The sequence below is a fragment of the Cygnus olor genome, unplaced genomic scaffold (genome assembly GCF_009769625.2).
Source record: "Cygnus olor isolate bCygOlo1 unplaced genomic scaffold, bCygOlo1.pri.v2 scaffold_107_ctg1, whole genome shotgun sequence".
NCBI classification, from domain to species: domain Eukaryota; kingdom Metazoa; phylum Chordata; class Aves; order Anseriformes; family Anatidae; genus Cygnus; species Cygnus olor.
In genome coordinates this window covers 76,023-96,573 of record NW_024429097.1, presented here as the reverse complement: position 1 = coordinate 96,573, position 20,551 = coordinate 76,023, and the positions used below count along the sequence as shown (strand labels likewise).

The following is a 20,551-nucleotide window of genomic DNA, read 5'->3' as shown; positions in this document are numbered from 1 at the left end:
CAGCTCCAGTGTCCACCAGTACAGCTCCAGTGACCACCAGTACAGCTCCAGAGTCCACCAGTACAGCTCCGGACAACACCAGTACAGCTCCAGTGTCCACCAGTACAGCTCCAGTAACGACCAGTACAACTCCAGTCACCACCAGTACAGCTCCAGAGTCCACCAGTACAGCTCCAGTGTCCACCAGTACAGCTCCAGTGTCCACCAGTACGGCTCCAGTGTCCACCACTACAGCTCCAGTCACCACCAGTAAAGCTCCAGTGTCCACCAGTACAGCTCCAGTGTCTACCAGTACAGCTCCGGACACCACCAGTACAGCTCCAGTGTCCACCAGTACAGCTCCGGACACCACCAGTACAGCTCCAGAGTCCACCAGTACAGCTCCAGTGTCCACCAGTACAGCTCCGGACACCACCAGTACAGCTCCAGTGTCCACCAGTACAGCTCCAGTGACCACCAGTACAGCTCCGGACACCACCAGTACAGCTCCAGTGTCCACCAGTACAGCTCCAGTGTCCACCAGTACAGCTCCGGACAACACCAGTACAGCTCCAGACAGCACCAGTACAGCTCCAGTAACGACCAGTACAACTCCAGTCACCACCAGTACAGCTCCAGTGTCCACCAGTACAGCTCTAGAGTCCACCAGTACAGCTCCAGTCACCACCAGTACTACTCCAGTGTCCACCAGTACAGCTCCGGACACCACCAGTACAGCTCCAGTGTCCACCAGTACAGTTCCAGTGTCCACCAGTACAGCTCTGGACGCCTCCAGCACAGCTCCAGTGTCCACCAGTACAGCTCCGGACACCACCACTACAGCTCCAGAGACCACCAGTACAGCTCCAGTGTCCACCAGTATAGCACTGGGCACCGCCACTGCAGCTCCAGTGACGACCAGTACAGCTCCAGTGTCAACCAGTACAGCTCCAGTGTCCACCAGTACAGGTCTGGAAACCACCAGTACAGCTCCAGTGTCCACCAGTACAGCTGCGGTGTCCACCAGTACAGTTCCAGTCACCACCAGTACAGCTCCAGTGTCCACCAGTACAACTCCAGTGTCCACCAGTACAGCTCCGGACACCACCACTAGAGCTCCAGTGTCCACCAGTACAACTCCAGTGTCCACCAGTACAGCTCCGGACACCACCAGTACAGCTCCAGTGTCCACCAGTACAGCTCCGGACATCACCACTACAGCTCCAGTGTCCTCCAGTACAGCTCCAGAGTCCACCAGTACAGCTCCAGTGTCCACCAGTACAGCTCTGGACGCCTCCAGTACAGCTCCAGTGTCCACCAGTACAGCTCCAGTGTCCACCAGTACAGCTCCAGTGTCCACCAGTACAGCTCCGGACGCCTCCAGTACAGCTCCAGTGTCCACCAGTACAGCTCCGGACGCCTCCAGTACAGCTCCGGACACCTCCAGTACAGCTCCAGTGTCCACCAGTACAGCTCCGGACGCCTCCAGTACAGCTCCAGTGTCCACCAGTACAGCTCCAGTGTCCACCAGTACAGCTCTGGACGCCTCCAGTACAGCTCCAGTGTCCACCAGTACAGCTCCAGTCACCACCAGTATAGGTCTGGACACCTCCAGTACAGCTCCAGTGTCCACCAGTACAACTCCAGTGTCCACCAGTACAGCCCCAGTCACCACCACTACAGCTCCAGTGTCCACCAGTACAGCTCCAGTCACCACCAGTACAACTCCAGTGTCCACCAGTACAGCTCCAGTGTCCACCAGTACAGCTCCGGACACCACCACTACAGCTCCAGTGTCCACTAGTACAGCTCCAGTGTCCACCAGTACAGCTCCAGTCACCACCACTACAGCTCCAGTAACCACCAGTACAGCTCCAGTCACCACCAGTACAACTCCAGTGTCCACCAGTAAAGCTCCAGTCTCCACCAGTACAGCTCTGGGCACCACCAGTACAACTCCAGTTTCCACCAGTAACGCTCCGGACACCACCAGTACAGCTCCAGTATCCACCAGTACAGCTCCTGTCACCACCAGTACAGCTCCAGACACCACCAGTACAGCACCAGTGTCCACCAGTACAGCTCCAGTCACTACCAGTACAACTCCAGTGTCCACCAGTACAGCTCCAGTGTCCACCAGTACAGCTCCGGACACCACCAGTACAGCTCCAGTGTCCACCAGTACAGCTCCAGTGTCCACCAGTACAGCTCCAGTATCCACCAGTACAGCTCCAGTGTCCACCAGTACAGCTCCAGTCACCACCAGTACAGCTCCAGTCACCACCAGTACAACTCCAGTGTCCACCAGTACAGCTCCAGTGTCCACCAGTACAGCTCCAGTCACCACCACTACAGCTCCAGTAACCACCACTACAGCTCCAGTGTCCACCAGTACAGCTCCAGTCACCACCAGTACAACTCCAGTGTCCACCAGTACAGCTCCAGTGTCCACCAGTACAGCTCCGGACACCACCAGTACAGCTCCAGTGTCCACCAATACAGCTCCAGAGTCCACCAGTACAACTCCAGTTTCCACCAGTACAGGTCCAGTCACCACCAGTGCAGCGCCGGAGACCACTACTACAGCCCCAGTAAGCACCAGTACAGCTCCAATGTCCACCAGTACATCTCCAGTCACCACCAGTACAGCACCAGTGTCCACCAGTACAGCTCCAGACACCACCAGTACAGCACCAGTGTCCACCAGTACAGCTCCAGTAACCACCAGTACAACTCCAGTATCCACCAGTACAGCTCCAGTGTCCACCAGTACAGCTCCAGTGTCCACCAGTGCAACTCCAGTGTCCACCAGTACAGCTCTGGACACCACCAGTACAACTCCAGTCACCACCAGTACAGCTCCAGTCACCACCAGTACAGCTCCGGACACCACCAGTACAGCTCCAGTCACCACCAGTACAGCTCCGGTCACCACCAGTACAGCTCCAGTGTCAACCAGTACAGCTCCAGTCCCCACCAGTACAACACCAGTGTCCACCAGTACATCTCCAGACACCACCAGTACAGCTCCAGTGTCCACCAGTACAGCTCCAGTCACCACCAGTACAACTCCAGTGTCCACCAGTACAGCTCCAGTGTCCACCAGTACAGCTCCGAACACCACCACTACAGCTCCAGTGCCCACCAGTACAGCTCCAGTAACCACCAGTACAGCTCCAGTATCCACCAGTACAGCTCCAGTGTCCACCAGTACAGCTCCAGTCACCACCACTACAGCTCCAGTGTCCACCAGTACAGCTCCAGTGTCCACCAGTACAGCTCCAGTATCCACCAGTACAGCTCCAGTGTCCACCAGTACAGCTCCAGTGTCCACCAGTACAGCTCTGGACACCACCAGTACAACTCCAGTCACCACCAGTACAGCTCCAGAGTCCACCAGTACAGCTCCGGACACCACCAGTACAGCTCCAGTCACCACCAGTACAGCTCCGGTGTCCACCAGTACAGCTCCAGTGTCCACCAGTACAGCTCCAGTCACCACCAGTACAACACCAGTGTCCACCAGTACATCTCCAGACACCACCAGTACAGCACCAGTGTCCACCAGTACAGCTCCAGTCACCACCAGTACAACTCCAGTGTCCACCAGTACAGCTCCAGTGTCCACCAGTACAGCTCCGAACACCACCACTACAGCTCCAGTGTCCACCAATACAGCCCCAGTGTCCACCAGTACAACTCCAGTGTCCACCAGTACAGGACTGGAAACCACCAGTACAGCTCCAGTGTCCACCAGTACAACTCCAGTGTCCACCAGTACAACTCCGGTGTCCACCAGTACAGCTCCGGTGCCCACCAGTACAGCTCCAGTGTCCACTAGTACAGCTCCAGTGACCACCAGTACAGCTCCAGTCACCACCAGTACAGCTCCAGTGTCCACCAGTACAACTCCAGTGTCCACCAGTACAACTCCGGTGTCCACCAGTACAGCTCCGGTGCCCACCAGTACAGCTCCGGTGCCCACCAGTACAGCTCCAGTGTCCACTAGTACAGCTCCAGTGACCACCAGTACAGCTCCAGTCACCACCAGTACAGCTCCAGTGTCCACCAGTACAGCTCCAGTGACCACCAGTGCAGCTCCAGTGACCACCAGTGCAGCTCCAGTGTCCACCAGTACAGCTCTGGACACCAGCAGTACAGCTCCAGTGTCCACCAGTACAGCTCCAGTGAGCACCAGTACAGCTCCAGTGACCACCAGTACAGCTCCGGACACCACCAGTACAGCTCCAGTCACCACCAGTACAGCTCCAGTCACCACCAGTACAGCTGCGGTGTCCACCAGTACAGTTCCAGTCACCACCAGTACAGCTCCAGTGTCCACCAGTACAACTCCAGTGTCCACCAGTACAACTCCGGTGTCCACCAGTACAGCTCCGGTGCCCACCAGTACAGCTCCAGTGTCCACTAGTACAGCTCCAGTGACCACCAGTACAGCTCCAGTGACCACCAGTACAGCTCCAGTGTCCACCAGTACAACTCCAGTGTCCACCAGTACAGCTCCGGTGCCCACCAGTACAGCTCCGGTGCCCACCAGTACAGCTCCAGTGTCCACTAGTACAGCTCCAGTGACCACCAGTACAGCTCCAGTCACCACCAGTACAGCTCCAGTGTCCACCAGTACAGCTCCAGTGACCACCAGTGCAGCTCCAGTGACCACCAGTGCAGCTCCAGTGACCACCAGTACAGCTCTGGACACCAGCAGTACAGCTCCAGTGTCCACCAGTACAGCTCCAGTGAGCACCAGTACAGCTCCAGTGACCACCAGTACAGCTCCGGACACCACCAGTACAGCTCCAGTCACCACCAGTACAGCTCCAGTCACCACCAGTACAGCTGCGGTGTCCACCAGTACAGTTCCAGTCACCACCAGTACAGCTCCAGTGTCCACCAGTACAACTCCAGTGTCCACCAGTACAGCTCCGGTGTCCACCAGTACAGCTCCGGTGCCCACCAGTACAGCTCCAGCCACCACCACTACAGCTCCAGTGTCCACCAGTACAGCTCCAGTGACCACCAGTGCAGCTCCAGTGACCACCAGTACAACTCCAGTGTCCACCAGTACAGCTCCTGACACCAGCAGTACAGCTCCAGTGTCCACCAATACAGCTCCAGAGTCCACCAGTACAACTCCAGTTTCCACCAGTACAGGTCCAGTCACCACCAGTGCAGCGCCGGAGACCACTACTACAGCCCCAGTAAGCACCAGTACAGCTCCAATGTCCACCAGTACAGCTCCAGTCACCACCAGTACAGCACCAGTGTCCACCAGTACAGCTCCAGTGTCAAACAGTACAGCTCCAGTGACCACCACTACAGCTCCAGTGACCACCAGTACAGCTCCAGTGTCCACCAGTACAACTCTGGACACCAGCAGTACAGCTCCTGTGTCCACCAGTACAGCCCCAGTGTCCACCAGTACAGCTCCAGTGACCACCAGTACAGCTCCAGTGACCACCAGTACAGCTCCAGAGTCCACCAGTACAGCTCCAGTCACCACCAGTAGAGCTCCAGTGTCCACCAGTACAGCCCCAGTGTCCTCCAGTACAGCTCCAGTGTCCACCAGTACCAGTCCGGACACCACCAGTACAGCTCTGGACACCACCAGTACAGCTCCAGTGTCCACCACTACAGCTCCAGTCACCACCAGTACAGCCCTGGAGACTATTACAACCCCAGTAACCACCAGTACAGCTCCAGTGACCACCAGTACAGCTCCGGTCACTACCAGTACAGCTCCAGTCACCACCAGTACAGCTCCAGTGACCACCAGTACAGCTCCGGTCACCACGAGTACAGCTCCAGTGACCACCAGTACAGCTCCAGTGACCACCAGTACAGCTCCGGTCACCACCAGTACAGCTCCAGTGACAACCAGTACAGCTCCAGTGACCACCAGTACAGCTCCAGTGTCCACCAGTACAGCTCCGGTCACCACCAGTACAGCTCCAGTAACCACCAGTACAGCTCCAGTGACCACCAGTACAGCTCCGGTCACCACCAGTACAGCTCCAGTGATAACCAGTACAGCTCCGGTCACCACCAGTACAGCTCCAGTGACCACCAGTACAGCTCCGGTCACCACCAGTACAGCTCCAGTATCCACCAGTACAGCTCCAGTGATAACCAGTACAGCTCCGGTCACCACCAGTACAGCTCCAGTGACCACCAGTACAGCTCCGGTCACCACCAGTACAGCTCCAGTATCCACCAGTACAGCTCCTGTCACCACCAGTACAGCTCCAGTGACCACCAGTACAGCTCCGGTCACCACCAGTACAGGTCCAGTGTCCACCAGTACAGCTCCAGTGACCACCAGTACAGCTCCGGTCACCAGCAGTACAGCTCCAGTCACCACCAGTACAGCTCCAGTGTCCACCAGTACAGCTCCGGTCACCACCAGTACAGCTCCAGTGAGCACCAGTACAGCTCCAGTGAGCACCAGTACAGCTCCAGTAACCACCAGTACAGCTCCGGTCACCACCAGTACAGCTCCGGTCACCACCAGTACAGCTCCAGTTACCACCAGTACAGCTCCGGTCACCACCAGTACAGCTCCAGTAACCACCAGTACAGCTCCAGTGACCACCAGTACAGCTCCAGTGACCACCAGTACAGCTCCGGTCACCACCAGTACAGCTCCAGTGATAACCAGTACAGCTCCGGTCACCACCAGTACAGCTCCAGTGACCACCAGTACAGCTCCGGTCACCACCAGTACAGCTCCAGTATCCACCAGTACATCTCCAGACACCACCAGTACAGCTCCAGTGACCACCAGTACAGCTCCGGTCACCACCAGTACAGGTCCAGTGTCCACCAGTACAGCTCCAGTGACCACCAGTACAGCTCCGGTCACCACCAGTACAGCTCCAGTGACCACCAGCACAGCTCCTGTGACCACCAGTACAGCTCCAGTGTCCACCAGTACAGCTCCAGTGACCACCAGTACAGCTCCGGTCACCACCAGTACAGCTCCAGTATCCACCAGTACAGCTCCAGTATCCACCAGTACAGCTCCTGTCACCACCAGTACAGCTCCAGTGACCACCAGTACAGCTCCAGTGACCACCAGTACAGCTCCGGTCACCACCAGTACAGGTCCAGTGTCCACCAGTACAGCTCCAGTGACCACCAGTACAGCTCCGGTCACCACCAGTACAGCTCCAGTCACCACCAGTACAGCTCCAGTGTCCACCAGTACAGCTCCGGTCACCACCAGTACAGCTCCAGTGAGCACCAGTACAGCTCCAGTAACCACCAGTACAGCTCCAGTGACCACCAGTACAGCTCCAGTGACCACCAGTACAGCTCCAGTGACCACCAGTACAGCTCCAGTGACCACCAGTACAGCTCCGGTCACCACCAGTACAGCTCCAGTAACCACCAGTACAGCTCCTGTCACCACCAGTACAGCTCCAGTGACCACCAGTACAGCTCCGGTCACCACCAGTACAGCTCCAGTGACCACCAGTACAGCTCCGGTCACCACCAGTACAGCTCCAGTATCCACCAGTACAGCTCCTGTCACCACCAGTACAGCTCCAGTGACCACCAGTACAGGTCCAGTGTCCACCAGTACAGCTCCAGTGACCACCAGTACAGCTCCGGTCACCACCAGTACAGCTCCGGTCACCACCAGTACAGCTCCAGTGACCACCAGTACAGCTCCGGTCACCACCAGTACAGCTCCAGTGACCACCAGCACAGCTCCAGTGACCACCAGCACAGCTCCAGTTACCACCACCACCTCCCCAATGACCGCAATCACCACCACGACTTCTACCGTGACGACCACCGCCACGACTACCACCACCACCACCGTTCCTCCAGGTCAGCCTCCACCTCCCTCCCGTCCTCCCTCCTCCACCCCACCTCCCGGGGCCTCCATTTCTTCCCCTTGCCCCCCCATCAGGGGCGGGACCCCCACCCCTGGGTGCCCCCCCGAGGCGCCCCCTGACCTCCGCTCTCCCCGCAGTGGTCTGCCAGAACGGAGGCACCTACGACTCCATCAAGTGCCTCTGCCTCCCCGACTTCTACGGCCCCTTGTGCGAGTTCTCCAGCGACTCCGTCACCATCGACAGCCGTAAGTGCGGCCTCCCCCCAGCCCATGGCCTTCTGCAGCCCACAGCCTCCACCCGGCCCCCCCCGCCCCCCCTTGCTCACCCCCCTCCTGCCTCCCGCAGCCGTCGAGGGGACGATCGTGGCCAACGTGGAGCTGGTGGTGACCGTCACCAACTTCAACTACACGGAGGAGCTGCAGGACCCCCTCTCGCAGGCCTACGAGGACTTCGTGAGGCATTTTCGGCAGGAGGTGAGGCCCAGGAAGCAGGAGGGGAGGCCGGGAGCACGAGGGGAGGCCGGGCTGTTCAAGGGGAGGCCAGGAACATGAGGGGAGGCCAGAAGCACAAAGGGAGGCCAGGAGCATGAGGGGAGGCCAGGCTGTGAGAAGAGAGGGTGGGAGAATAAAGGGAGGCTGGTAGCACAAATGGAGGCCGGGAACACAAACGGACGCCGGGAGAGTGAGGGGAGGCCAGGAGCACAAGGGGAAGCCAGGCTGTGCGAGAGGAGCTCAGGAGCACGAGGGGAGGCCGGGAGCGCCAACAGATGCCAGATTGCGTGAGGGGAGGCCGGGAGCACAAGTGGAGGCCGGGCCACAGGAGAGGAGGCCGGGATCACAAATGGAGACTGGGAGCACAAAGGGAGGTTGGGAGCACAAAGGGAGGCTGGGAACATAAAGGGAAGTCAGGAGCACGAGGGGAGGCCAGGCTGCGTGAGAGGAGTTTGGGAGTACAAGGGGAGGCCGGGCTGCATGAGGGGAAGCCAGGAGCACAGAGGGAGGCCGGATTGTGCAAGGGGAGGCTGGGCCACGCAAAGGAGGCCAGGCCACACCAGACCTGTCCTCACGGCGCCCCTTCCCCGGGCAGATGGCCAAGATCTACGGCTCCGTGCCCGGCTATGAGGGCGTGAAGATCCTCCGCATCGGGCCGGCGACCTCCAGTAGGCAGGGAGCCCGGGTGCGCAGGGCCTCTGTGTCCCTCCCCGCGGGCACCGGCCTCGAGGTGGAGCACGAGGTCATCTTCAGAACCATCGCCAGCCCCAACCTGACTGAGGAGTTCCAGGAGAAGACGGAGAAGCTGGTGCAGAAGCTTCAGGAGACCGCCGAAAGCCAGGGCGACTGCAAGCACGACCTCTGTGGGTGTCCTGTCCTCCCCCCCTCGCCCCCCTGACCCCCCAGGGAGGCCCCAGAGAAGGGTCCCTGACAGCCTCTCTCCCCCCACAGCCGTCGTCTGCCTTGTGGTGTCGTCCAGCCCCGTCGTCAAGAACATGACGGAGTCCCCTTCGCTTGATGGTGAGGCCAGGGTGCCCCCACGGACCCCCCATGTGCCCCCCTGAGCCTCCTATGCACCCCACCAGTCCCTATGAGCTCCATGAGACCCCAATGAGCCTCATGAAGCCTGCCAGCCCCCATGAACCCCAACAGACCCTTATGAGCCCCAAAAGACCTCCCCATGAATCCCTCCAGCCCCCATGAGCCCCACCAGCCCCCTATGAAGCCCACCACCCTATATGAGCCCCACCAACCCCCTACGAGCCCCACCAGCCCCTTATGAGCCCTACCAGACCCCCATAAAGCTCACCACCCTACATGAGCCCCACCAGTCCCCTATGAGCCCCTCTAGACCCCTATAAAGCCCGCTACCCTCTAGGCACCCCACCTGCCCCCAACAGTCCTACCAGCCCCCTACATGTCCCCTGAGCCCCCCCATGCACCCCACCAGCCCCTACACACCCCACCACCCCATTTGACCCCCACCCCCCACCCCGCCATGTCCCCTCCTCAGCACTGTGCCAGCAGCGGGCGCCCATCGGCTACCAGGACTACTACTACGCGTTGAACATGAGCAACGCCATCCGCTGTGTCACCAAATGCACAGCCAACACGCCCATCACCCTCGACTGCTACCACGGCCAGTGCCATGTCACCCGCGCCGGGCCACAGTGCTTGTGAGTGCCACCATGTGTCCCCACCCCCCTGCCCATCCCCTATCCCCACTGGGACCACTGGGTCTGACCTTTCCTTGTCCCCGCAGCTGCTGGGATGAATCGCTCTACTGGTACACGGGCACCCAGTGCTCCGGGCGCATCAGCAAGGTGGCCACCGGGCTGGGGTTGGTGGCCACAGTGCTGCTCATCTCCTGCATTGTCTTTGTTGTGCTGCTGGTGAAGAGGAGGAAGGAGTGGAGAAGGTAGAGGGGCAGGAATGGTTGGGGTGGATTGGGACGGGAGGGTTTGTTGAGGTGGGGGCAGGTTGAGTTGGGTTGAGTGGGTTCTGTTGGGTTGAGTTGGGTTGGGTTGAGGTGTTTTGGTTCATTGAGTTGGCATGGGGTCATGTTGGGTTGGGTTGGGTTGGGTTGGGTTGGGGGTCTTTGCTTCAAAGCAGCTTTGGTGGTGGGTACGTACCCTTGGGGTCTTCTGCTTCTGCATGGGGTTGGTGGTGGACACCTGGGCGGGTTGGGGGGGGCACAGCCCCCTCCCCCATCCCTCCGCCCCCCTCTGAGCCTCCTGGCGCTGCCCTCCAGGAACGCTTCGTCCTCCATTGGGGACAGCTGGTACGAGAACGATGGCGGCATCTGGACCTCACCCGACGGCTTCCTCTTCACCAACAATGGCGCCAGCGCAGGTCAGGGGGGCTCCGGGGTGGGGGGGAGTGGGGGCAGCATTTGGGAGGGGGGCCCACAGCTGCTCACCCCATCGCCACCCCCCACCCCCACCCCATGTCCTCAACAGGCGGCAGTCTACGGAGCTTCACGCCCTCACTGGACCTTGTGAACACTGACATGCCGGTGGGTGCCCCCCCCAAATCCCCCCCCCCCCCCCAGCCCCCCCCACGGACCTCTCTAACTCCCCCCCCCCATTTCCCCCCCCCCCCCAGATGCATATCGCCAGACCCTCGCTGAGACCCCCGCCATGAGGACCCTCCACAGCCAGGACGGCGTGCAGAGACACCCCCCCCCACCTCTGCCCCCCATGGGCGGGGCCCCTGGCACGCGGGCCGTGCCCAGGGCCCCCCCTCGCCCCCCTCCCTCTATTTATTATTTATTTGGGCCCTCCCGGCCTGTAATAAATTAATTGCTCTCGTTAGTCCCGGCTAATTGGTCCACTCACTTGGGGTTGGTCCTTGGCCCTAAATCAGAGCACACCCAAAATGGGGGGAGGACTGGGGGGAGATATTTTGGGGGGGGTATTTGGGTGGGGGGAATATTTGGGGGTGGGGGGGGATTATTTTGGGGTCCCAGCCCCTCGAGGGGAGGGGGAGCAGGTATGGGGAGCGCTGAATTTGGGGGGGTCCCTGGCACTTTGGGGTCTTTAGGAATTTGGGGGGGGGGGTCCGCAGCACCTGGGAGGGGGCTTAGTAGCTGGGGGAGGGGGGCAGCAGGTTGGGGGGGTCCCCACTACCTCGGGGGGGGGGCAACCCCTGTGGCTCAGTCCTGGGGGAGGAAGGGAACCACACACTGGGTTGTACTGGGACACCCCAAGGGGATGGAGTGGGAGGGGGGACAGGGCCACCTTTGGGGGGAAGGGAATAGGAACTTTTCTGGGGGGGGGGGACAGGGACTTTTGGGGGGTGGACAGGGCCACTTTTGGGAGGGTAGGACCACTTTTAGGGGGGGAAAGGGACTTTTTTTTAGGAGGGGACAAGGACTTTTTTTGGGGGGGGGTACAGGGACTCTTTCTGGGGGGGGGACCAGGCCACACGCGTGCCCCTCCCGCCTCCATCCCCAGTGACTCAGCAGCCACCGAGGGGGGGGGAGGACAGGTAAAAGGGGGGGGGTCAGATTTAGGGCCAAGGCGTGGGGGGGCACCGCCCCAGCAGGCACCGCCTCTTGCCCCAATCTTATCGGGGCCGACTCCTGCCCGCCCCCGGCCTCCCCGATAAAAGGGGGGCCGAGGCGCGGCCCCCCCCGGCGGTGACGGCAGGCAAAGGGCCCCCCCGGCACGATGCTGCTCCGCTGCCTCCTCTTCCTCCTCCTCTTCCTCCTCCTCATCCCCGTTGTGGCGCCCTCGGGTGAGTGGGGGGCACTTGGGGGGGGGGGGATTGTGGGGAGGGAAATTTGGGGAGGGGGGATTTTTTGGGTAAGGGGGGGTATTTGGGTAAGGGGGGGTCCTGGGTAAGAGTTTTTTTGGGGTAATTGGGGTCTTTGGGTTAAGGGGGGGGGTCTTTGGGGTAAGAGGGGGGGGCTTGGGTAAGGGGGTTTCAGGTAAAGGGACTCCTGGGTAAAGGGGATTCTTGGGTAAGGGGGGTCTTTGGGTAAGGGGGGAGTCTTGGGGAAGGGGGATTTATGGGTAAGGGGGGGGTCCTGGCTAAAGGGGTTCCTTTTTAGGGGTTCCTTTTTAGGGTTCCTTTAGGAGTAGGGGGTCCCAGCCAGCTTTTAAGGGGGGGGTCCCCCCCCACTGAGGTGCATTTCGGGGGGGGGGGGTTCATGGCTGTTCAACGCAGCCCCCCGGGGGGGGGTCTCAAGTGCCGCCCCCTTGCAGCTCCCTGCCAGAACGGCGGCACGGCGGTGGGGGGCTCCTGCGCCTGCCCCCCCGGCTTCAACGGCACCCACTGCGAGACCCCAGAGCCCACCAAGGCCTGCCGCAATGGGGGCACCCCGGTGGGCACCAAGTGCTTCTGCCCCCCCGGCTTCGGGGGCCCCCTCTGTGACCTCCCCGACCCCTCAGGCGCCTGCCGCAACGGGGGCACGGCCTTCGGGACCGCCTGCGTCTGCCCCCCCGGCTTTGGGGGGGCCACGTGCCAGCTCGCCGAGCCCCCCGCCTCTTGCCTCAATGGGGGGACCCTGGTGGGGGGCGCTTGCCGATGCCCCCCAGGGACCTGGGGACCCCGCTGCGAGTGTTTCGGTGCTGCCACCACCGCCACCACCACGGATGAGGAGACGAGGGGGGTGGTGGTGGGGGGGGGGGCATCACAGGGAAGGGAGACCCCGGTCACGGCCCCCCCTGGAGGAAACGCCACACTCACGACCCCCCCGGCGAGCGACGGCACGGCGACGACGCGCCGGGAAAGCGATGGCGCGACCACGACGCCAAGAGGTGGGGAAGTCAATGCGACACTCGGGACCCCCCCGGGAAGCGACACGACGCCCACGGCCCCTCCAGGAAGCAACGTCACAGTTCTGCCCCCCCCAGAAAACAACACGACGCTCACGGCCCCCCTGAAAAGCGAAACCACGGTGCCAACAACCTTGGAAAGCAACGCAACAACGCATGGGGAAGTCAACGCAACGGTTGTGACCCCCCCAGCAAGGAATACAACACTTCTGCCCCCCTCCGAAAGTAATATGACAGTCCTGACCCCCCCAGAAAGCAACACGACACTCACGCCCCCCCCAGAAAGTGAAACCACGGCACCAACACCCTTGGAAAGCAACTCAACGACGCGTGGGGAAGTCAACACAACACTCGTGACCCCCCCAGCAAGGAATACAACGCTCCTGGCCCCCCCCGAAAGCAACACAACACTCACAGCCCCCACCGAAAGCAACACGACATTCCTGGCCCCCCTAGAAAGTGAAACCACGAAGCCAACAACCTTGGAAAACAGTACAACAATGCATGGGGAAGTCAACGCAACGGTTGTGACCCCCCCAGCAAGGAATACAACACTTCTGCCCCCCTCCGAAAGTAATATGACAGTCCTGACCCCCCCAGAAAGCAACACGACACTCACGGCCCCCCCAGAAAGTGAAACCACGGCACCAACACCCTTGGAAAGCAACTCAACGCCGCGTGGGGAAGTCAACACAACACTCGTGACCCCCCCAGCAAGGAATACAACGCTCCTGACCCCCCCAGAAAGTAATGTCACAGTCGTGGACCCCCCAGAAAGCAACAAAACAATCATGACCCCCCCAGGAGGCAACACCACATTTCTGCCCCCCCCTGAAATTGAAACCACGGCACCAACGCCCTTGGAAAGCAACACAACAACCGCGCCGCCAACACATGGGGAAGTAAACGCAACATTTGTGACCCCCCCAGGGAGAAACACAACACTCCTGCCCCCCCCCGAAAGCAATGTCACAGTTCTGGCACCCCTAGAAAGCAACACGACGTTCCTGGCCCCCCCAGAAAGCAAAACCACGGAGCCAACACCCTTGGAAAGCAACGCAACGATGCATTGGGAAGTCAACACAACGCTCGTGACCCCCCCCAAAAGCAACGTCACCCCTCCGACCGCCCCCACCAACATGGCGGCCACCACAGGGACACCCCCGTCCCCTCCCAGCACCACCGGTGTCACCACTGTCACCAACAGCACTGTCTCGGACATGATCTGCCTCTTCCTGCCACATGGGTCCAGCCCTCCGGCCAGTGGGTGTCACGGGGTGGGGGTCGTTGGGATGGGGGGGTCCTCGGGGTGTTGGGGCCCTCGGGGTGGGGGGTCCTTGGGGTGGGGAGGGTTCTTGGGACATTGGTTCCTTGGGGTGCGGGTCTTTGGGGTAGGGGGTCCTCAGGGTTTTGGGGCCCTTGAGGTTGTGAGGGCCCTTGGGGTGGGGATTCTTTGGGTGTTGGGTCCTTGGGGTGGGGGTCCTTGGGGCTCTCCTTGAGGGGAGGAAGGAGGAGAGGATGGAAGTGGGTGCAGCACCCAGTGGTTGGGACTCAAGGGGTCTCCTTGGGGTGGGTTGGGGTCTCCTGCCCATAGTCGGGAGGAACCTGGAGTCTTGTGGGGCTGATGGAGGAGGAGGGGATGCAAGCGGGTGCAGCACCCAGCGGGCATCCCTGGGTGGGGGCCTCCTGGGGAGGGAGGACAGATGGAGGTCCACCGCTGCACCCACTGGGTGCCCCTAGGGGCTTCCAAGAGCCGGGAGGGGAAGGGGGTGTCTCCTGGAGGGGATGAAGATGAGGAGGAGGAAGTCACCCACCCGGCCTCCCCTTTCCAGTCACCTGCCTCAACGGCGGCGTCGCCAACCGCACCGAGTGCCTCTGCCCGCCCGGCTTCTCCGGCCTCACCTGCGAGAGGCCAGACGCCGCCGCCCGCTGTGCCGCCGGCAGCACCGCCGTGGGCGACCGCTGCGTCTGCCCCCCGGGGCTGTCGGGACGCCGCTGCGACATCCGCGACGAGGCCACCGCCTGCCAGCACGGGGGCACGGCCGTGGGCACTGAGTGCTATTGCCCCCCGGGCTTCAAAGGGCCCCGGTGCGAGAGGCGAGGTGCCACCACCACGACCATGACCATGACCACGACCACGACCATGACCACCACCAGCACCGCAATGCCCGCTCGCCCTACCACCAAGGCCACGCCGAGGAGCACCAGGAGAACCACCACCACCGCCATCCCTACCACCGCAGGTTGGTGGCCCTTTGGCTTCCCGGGGCTCCTTTAGGAGACCCGGAGCCCCACCCAGGGAGGTCGGCATCACCGTGGACCTTGATGGAGGCTGCTCCAACCCCAAAGCCGTTGGTGTTGCCTTTTCTCCCCATTCCAACCCCACTGAATTCTCTGGGTGGGAGGATGCCGTGGGAAAAGGGGGGTGCAGGGGGAGTACCCACGACCCCCCTCTCCCCACAGACCCCTGCCTGAATGGGGGGTACTGGACGGGGACCATTTGCCTGTGTCCCCCCAACGTGGACGGAGCCTACTGCCAGTTTGGGGCCTCGACCATCAACATCACAGCGGGTAAGGTGGGGGGGGGATGCCCCCGTTGTCCCCCCTAATCTTGGGGACTCACCGTGGGACCTCACCAACCTCCTCCTCCTCCTCCTCCTCCTCTTCCTCCCCAAGAGCTGGGTCCCAGCGTGGCGCTGATGGCGCGCGTCACCAACCGCCGCTTCTCCGGGGACATGGGGGACACCTCGTCCGCCGCCTTCCGCAGCTTCGCGGATGAGTTCAGCCGGACGGTGAGTGCCCCGGTGTTGCGACAGCATCGTGACAGCAGCCCCATGTCATGACGGCTGACACATGTCTCCTTGTCCCCAGATGGATCGGGTCTACCAGAATGTCTCCGGCTACCGTGGCACCCGGGTGCTGGCTCTGACGTGAGTTTGTGGCCAATGGCGAGGATGGGATGGGATGGGATGGGATGGGATGGGATGGGATGGGATGGGATGGGATGGGATGGGGAGGAAGATGGGGATGAAGGACATGGGGATGAGGGTGAAGATAGTTATGGGGGTGAAGAAGGACATGGGGATGAGGATGAGGTTGGGGACAGGGATGAAGATGGCGATGAAGGGCATGGGGATGAAGAAGGGCAGCATGGGGATCAGGAAGGGCCTGGGGATGAAGATGAGGTTGAAGAGGAAGATGAGGCTGAGGAGGAAGATGGGGATAAAGAAGGACATGGGGATGAAGATGAGGTTGGGGATGAAGAAGGGCCTGGGGATGATGAAGGGCGTGAAGTAGGGGATGAAGATGGGGATGAAGAAGGGGATGAAGAGCACGGGGATGGGAATGGGTGAGGAGCCCTCCGTGTCCCACACCCCCCACCCTTTGTGCCCCCCAGGGAAGGCAGCGTGGTGGTGAACTACAAAGTCCTGCTGCAGCCTCCAGCCGGGGGCCAAGCCAACGCCAGCCTCGGCCAGAGGACTAGGGAGCTGCTGGAGGCTTCGAACGCAGCCATCCAGCCCCAAAACTGCAGCGAAGGAGGGGGTGGGTGCTGGGGGGCATAGGGTTGGGCCCCCTCACCCCATTTCTTGCACCAAGGGGGCTCCGGTGACCCCCCAATCTCTTACAGAAGGGCTCTGCTTTGGTGCGCTTGCCTCCCGGAGGGCCTTCGCCGCTGCACCGGAGCTCAACACCACCGGTGAGTGCGGGCAGTGGGGTGGTGGTGGGGAGTGGGACGGGGACAGGGTCTGATCGGCATCGCCGTCCCCTGCAGAGCTCTGCCGGAAGTACACGCCGGCCAACTTCAGCCACTTCTACTACCCCTACTGGATGAAGAACAGCCTCCTCTGCGTCACCAACTGCACCCTCAACGTCCCCGGCACCATCGACTGTGGCCCTGGGCTGTGCCGGGTGACATTGGATGGGCCCCGCTGCTTGTGAGCGCTGCCCGCCCGACCTTGCCCCCAAATCCTGGCCTTTAGCCCCAGATTTTGCCCCACGTGTCGGTCCCAACCTGCCCAACGCTGGCTGATAGCCAGGTTCTGGTCCTGAACCCAACCCTGTCCTAACCCAAATCTGGTTCTGGTCGCAGCATTGGGACCCAACCCTCACCCCCGCCCCAAGTCCTATCCCTGCTGTGAACTCCAACCCCAATCCTTGAACCCAAATTCCAGAGTTTGAACCCTAAACCCCAACCCTTGCCCTCCGAAATCCAACTATTAATCTTCAGATCCCAACTTTTTACCCCCAAAATCCAATCCTTGTCCCCCAAAACCCAACCCTTGCTCTACAAATCCCAACTTCTGTCCCCCAAACCCAATCCTTGCCCTCCATATCCAACCCTTGACTTCCAAATCCCAACTTTTGACCTCCAAACCGAACCCTCGACCTCCAAATCCCAACTTTTGACCCCAAAACCCATTACTTGTCCTCCAAAACCCCAATTCTTGACCCCCCAAACCCCAACCCTTGACCCCAACCCATGGACATGGGGCTGGCTCTCCCACCTTCTCCCCACCTCTGGGAGGGATCCTGGGAACCTGAAGGATCCTGACCCCCGATGAATACCCGGGGCCGGATCCGGGGGTCCAGGACCCTGCCCATGCTGTGTCTTCTCCCGTAGCTGCCCCGATGTGCCCTGGTACCTCTCCTCCGGCGACCGCTGCCAGACCCACATCAGCAAACTGGGGCTGGGGCTGGGCGTGGGGCTGGGGCTGGGGCTGACCCTCCTCATCCTGCTCATCCTCTGCATCGTCCTCTCCATCTGCTTGGCCCAGGGGAAGAGAAAAACGCCCAGCACCAGGTGAAGGGAGCAGGACGGGCAGCCAGGGGAGGTCCAGAGAGGAGGTCCAACACCCTCAGAAGTGCCCCTTTACCTCAATTTGGGGGAGGGGGCAGCTTTTCCCCATGAGGTGGGAGGGTTCGGCCCCATCCCACCCCATGCATGAGCCTCACGGGAGGCCTTGCTCCACAGCGAGGACCATAGCTGGCCAGACGGCAAGCGCAACGCTCGTGCCACCGGCATCTACCATGTCAACGGCAGAGGCTCGACGCCACGTCAAGGTGAGACCTGGTGGGGGCAAACCCAGACCCTTCATGGGGAGAAGACCCTCACCCTTGATGGAACCTCACCAGAATCTTCTCCCCATCCAGGTCCCTACGCACACAGCTCCTACAGGACCAACACGGAGGTTGTGGACCCTCCTGTGCTGGTGGGTGCACAAGATGGTGGCTGTGGTAGAGCCGTGGGGTGGGATGAGTTGGGGTGGGATGAGTTGGGGTGGGATGGGACACGATGACTGGATGAGTTGGGACGGGAAAAGTTGGGATGGGACGAGTTGGGACGGGACTAGTTGGGATGGGATGGAAGGAAGCCTTCAAGCTCACCCAGTCCAAGCCGTCCAGGGATGTCTCACACCACGTTGGGTTCCTCGAAGCCCTGAAGCCGAACCTGATCTTGAAGACTCGCAAAGGGGCCTCCACGACTTCTCCAGACCACCCCGGATCTGGCCTCAATGCTCCTTCCCTCTTCACAGGGGGAAGCAGAAGGTGCGGCGTCCCTGTGAGCTGTGAAGTGGCCCCCAAAACCAGCTTGAGGAGGGGCCAAGACCACCTCGATGCCCTTCATCACCCACCACGCAGGACCCTTGGCTTGGGTGGCAGCGACCGCCGACCTCACCGTGCGGGAAAACCTCCTGCTCTCAGCATTTCTCATTTTTGGGGCAAAAACAGTCGGGATCCGGTTCTTCTGTGAGAGAAGAGGGGTCTCCCATGGCCTTGGGGACCCCTCGCTGGAGAGGACACAATAGCACCCAGGTCCCATCCTTCCTTGCAAAGCTTCGCCTGGGCCAGAGCAGGATGAGCCTCGCCCCCGTGGAAATATATTTAATTATATTTATTAATGCATTTTTGTTGTCTTCTGAAAAATAATGTGGGCAGCTGGAGTTGGGAGAGCACAGCCAATGGCGTGCTTGGGTTGGGGGCTTGGGTCATGGTTGGGAGGGGCTGGAATCGAGACCGGAAGACCCAACCATGGCTGGAATTGATCTCAGAAGACCCAACCGGGGTTGGAATCGATTTGGAAAGACCCAGCCGTGGCTGCAAATGATCTGGGAAGACCCAACCAGGGTTGGAATTGATTTGGAAAGACCCAACTGTGGCTGAAAATGATCTCAGTAGACCAAACCATGGTTGGAATCGATCTGGAAAGACCCAGCCTTGGCTGGAAACAATCTCAGAAGACCCAAACATGGTTGGAATCAATCTGGAAAGACCCAGACAAGGCTGGAATAGATCTCAGAGAACTCCGACACAGCTGGAAGCTGCCCAGGACAGCACAGACGTGACTGCTAATGGGCTTGGCGGGTCCGGGGCGCGTTTGTTTGCTCATTGATGAAGAGGAAACGCCCCTGTTTGCAGATCCCAGCTCGGGTGTGTGTGTGTGGGGGGGGGGACGCCCGGCTTTGCGCGTGCCCATCCCAAAAGGCAATAAATAGTCTGCTGGTGCCACCCCGCCTGGCACCGGTGCACCTTCCCCTGGCCTCATGCCAGCTACAGCAGGGGTGGAGATGTGAACTGTCTAATCCTGGCTCCCTGGGGGCTGCAGCCGCTGGGGTCCAGCTGGGTCCTCCTGGGGGTCCCCACCAGCACTGTGGGCCACCAGAACCCACATCCCCCACTCCCCAGTTTGGGTCAGATTCATCTTGAATGGGGCAAACGCCCCCTGCCTGTGATGCTGTGGTGCCCCTGGGGTGGCAGCGGTGATGGTGGTGATAATGGGGAGGGTGTGGGGGGGTCTGCTCGGGGGTCGTGGTGCCCACAAGGGGTGCGGGCATGGCTGCACACCCCCAACAACCGCCTGCCCCAGGGCAGCACCAGGCGGGGACATGCGGCTCCTCCCCACAGAGGGGCAAAGTTCCCCACCGCTGCTCATGCCCCGGGCATGGCTCTGCACCGGGATGCTGCCGGTGGCACTGGGGGGCTGGGGGGCACCAAGATGGGGGCTTGCACCTGGGCCTTCCTCCTCCTCCTCCTCCTCCTCCTCCTCCTCTGCGGGGATGTGACAGGTGAGTGGAGCCTGGCCGGGGGCCACCGAAATGCAGCCGTGGGGGGCAGGAGAGGGCAGCCTCCCCCAAGGCATCTCCTTGGGGTGCTTGGGGGGTGCGCTGGGGAGGCTCAGGGGGGAATCGGCCTCCACGGCCCGAGGTGGCACCGTCCTGGTGGGGACAGGGACACTGGGGATGGGGACAGGGACATTGGGGATGGGGATAAAGACAAGGATGGGGAAAGGGACGGGGAGAGTGATGGGGACAGGGATGGAGATGGGGACAGGGAGAGGAATGGGAATGGGAACGGGGACAAGGATGGGGACAGGGATGGGAATGAAGACAGGAACGGGGACAGAGGCAGGGATGGGGATGGGGACAGGGACAGGGACATGGAC

General features: G+C 61.0%; 2 protein-coding genes and 1 long non-coding RNA gene across 3 annotated transcripts; all 3 read left to right on the top strand.

The window, feature by feature from the left end:
* Window positions 1-1,636: 1,636 nt before the first annotated feature.
* LOC121063221 (mucin-5AC-like) lies at window positions 1,637-5,030 on the top strand (the record flags this gene model as incomplete). The annotated part of the gene is made up of 4 exons (XM_040543588.1): window positions 1,637-2,087; window positions 2,196-3,116; window positions 4,617-4,722; window positions 4,960-5,030. Coding segments are annotated over 4 exons (1,549 nt in total), but the record flags the coding sequence as incomplete, so codon positions are not given.
* A 2,724-nt stretch (window positions 5,031-7,754) lies between these two features.
* LOC121063220 (mucin-3B-like) lies at window positions 7,755-10,997 on the top strand. Its single transcript, XM_040543587.1, has 10 exons — window positions 7,755-7,830; window positions 7,913-8,083; window positions 8,184-8,311; window positions 8,925-9,192; window positions 9,281-9,349; window positions 9,843-10,005; window positions 10,092-10,247; window positions 10,581-10,681; window positions 10,789-10,844; window positions 10,934-10,997. The coding sequence occupies exons 1-10, from the start codon at window positions 7,755-7,757 to the stop codon at window positions 10,970-10,972; spliced, it is 1,227 nt and encodes a 408-aa protein (XP_040399521.1). The 3' UTR covers window positions 10,973-10,997.
* Window positions 10,998-17,771: 6,774 nt separating this feature from the next.
* Window positions 17,772-18,293, top strand: LOC121063214. Its single transcript, XR_005815923.1, has 3 exons — window positions 17,772-17,911; window positions 18,083-18,171; window positions 18,262-18,293. It is a non-coding gene; the product is annotated as an uncharacterized LOC121063214 (long non-coding RNA).
* The last annotated feature ends 2,258 nt before the right edge of the window (window positions 18,294-20,551 follow it).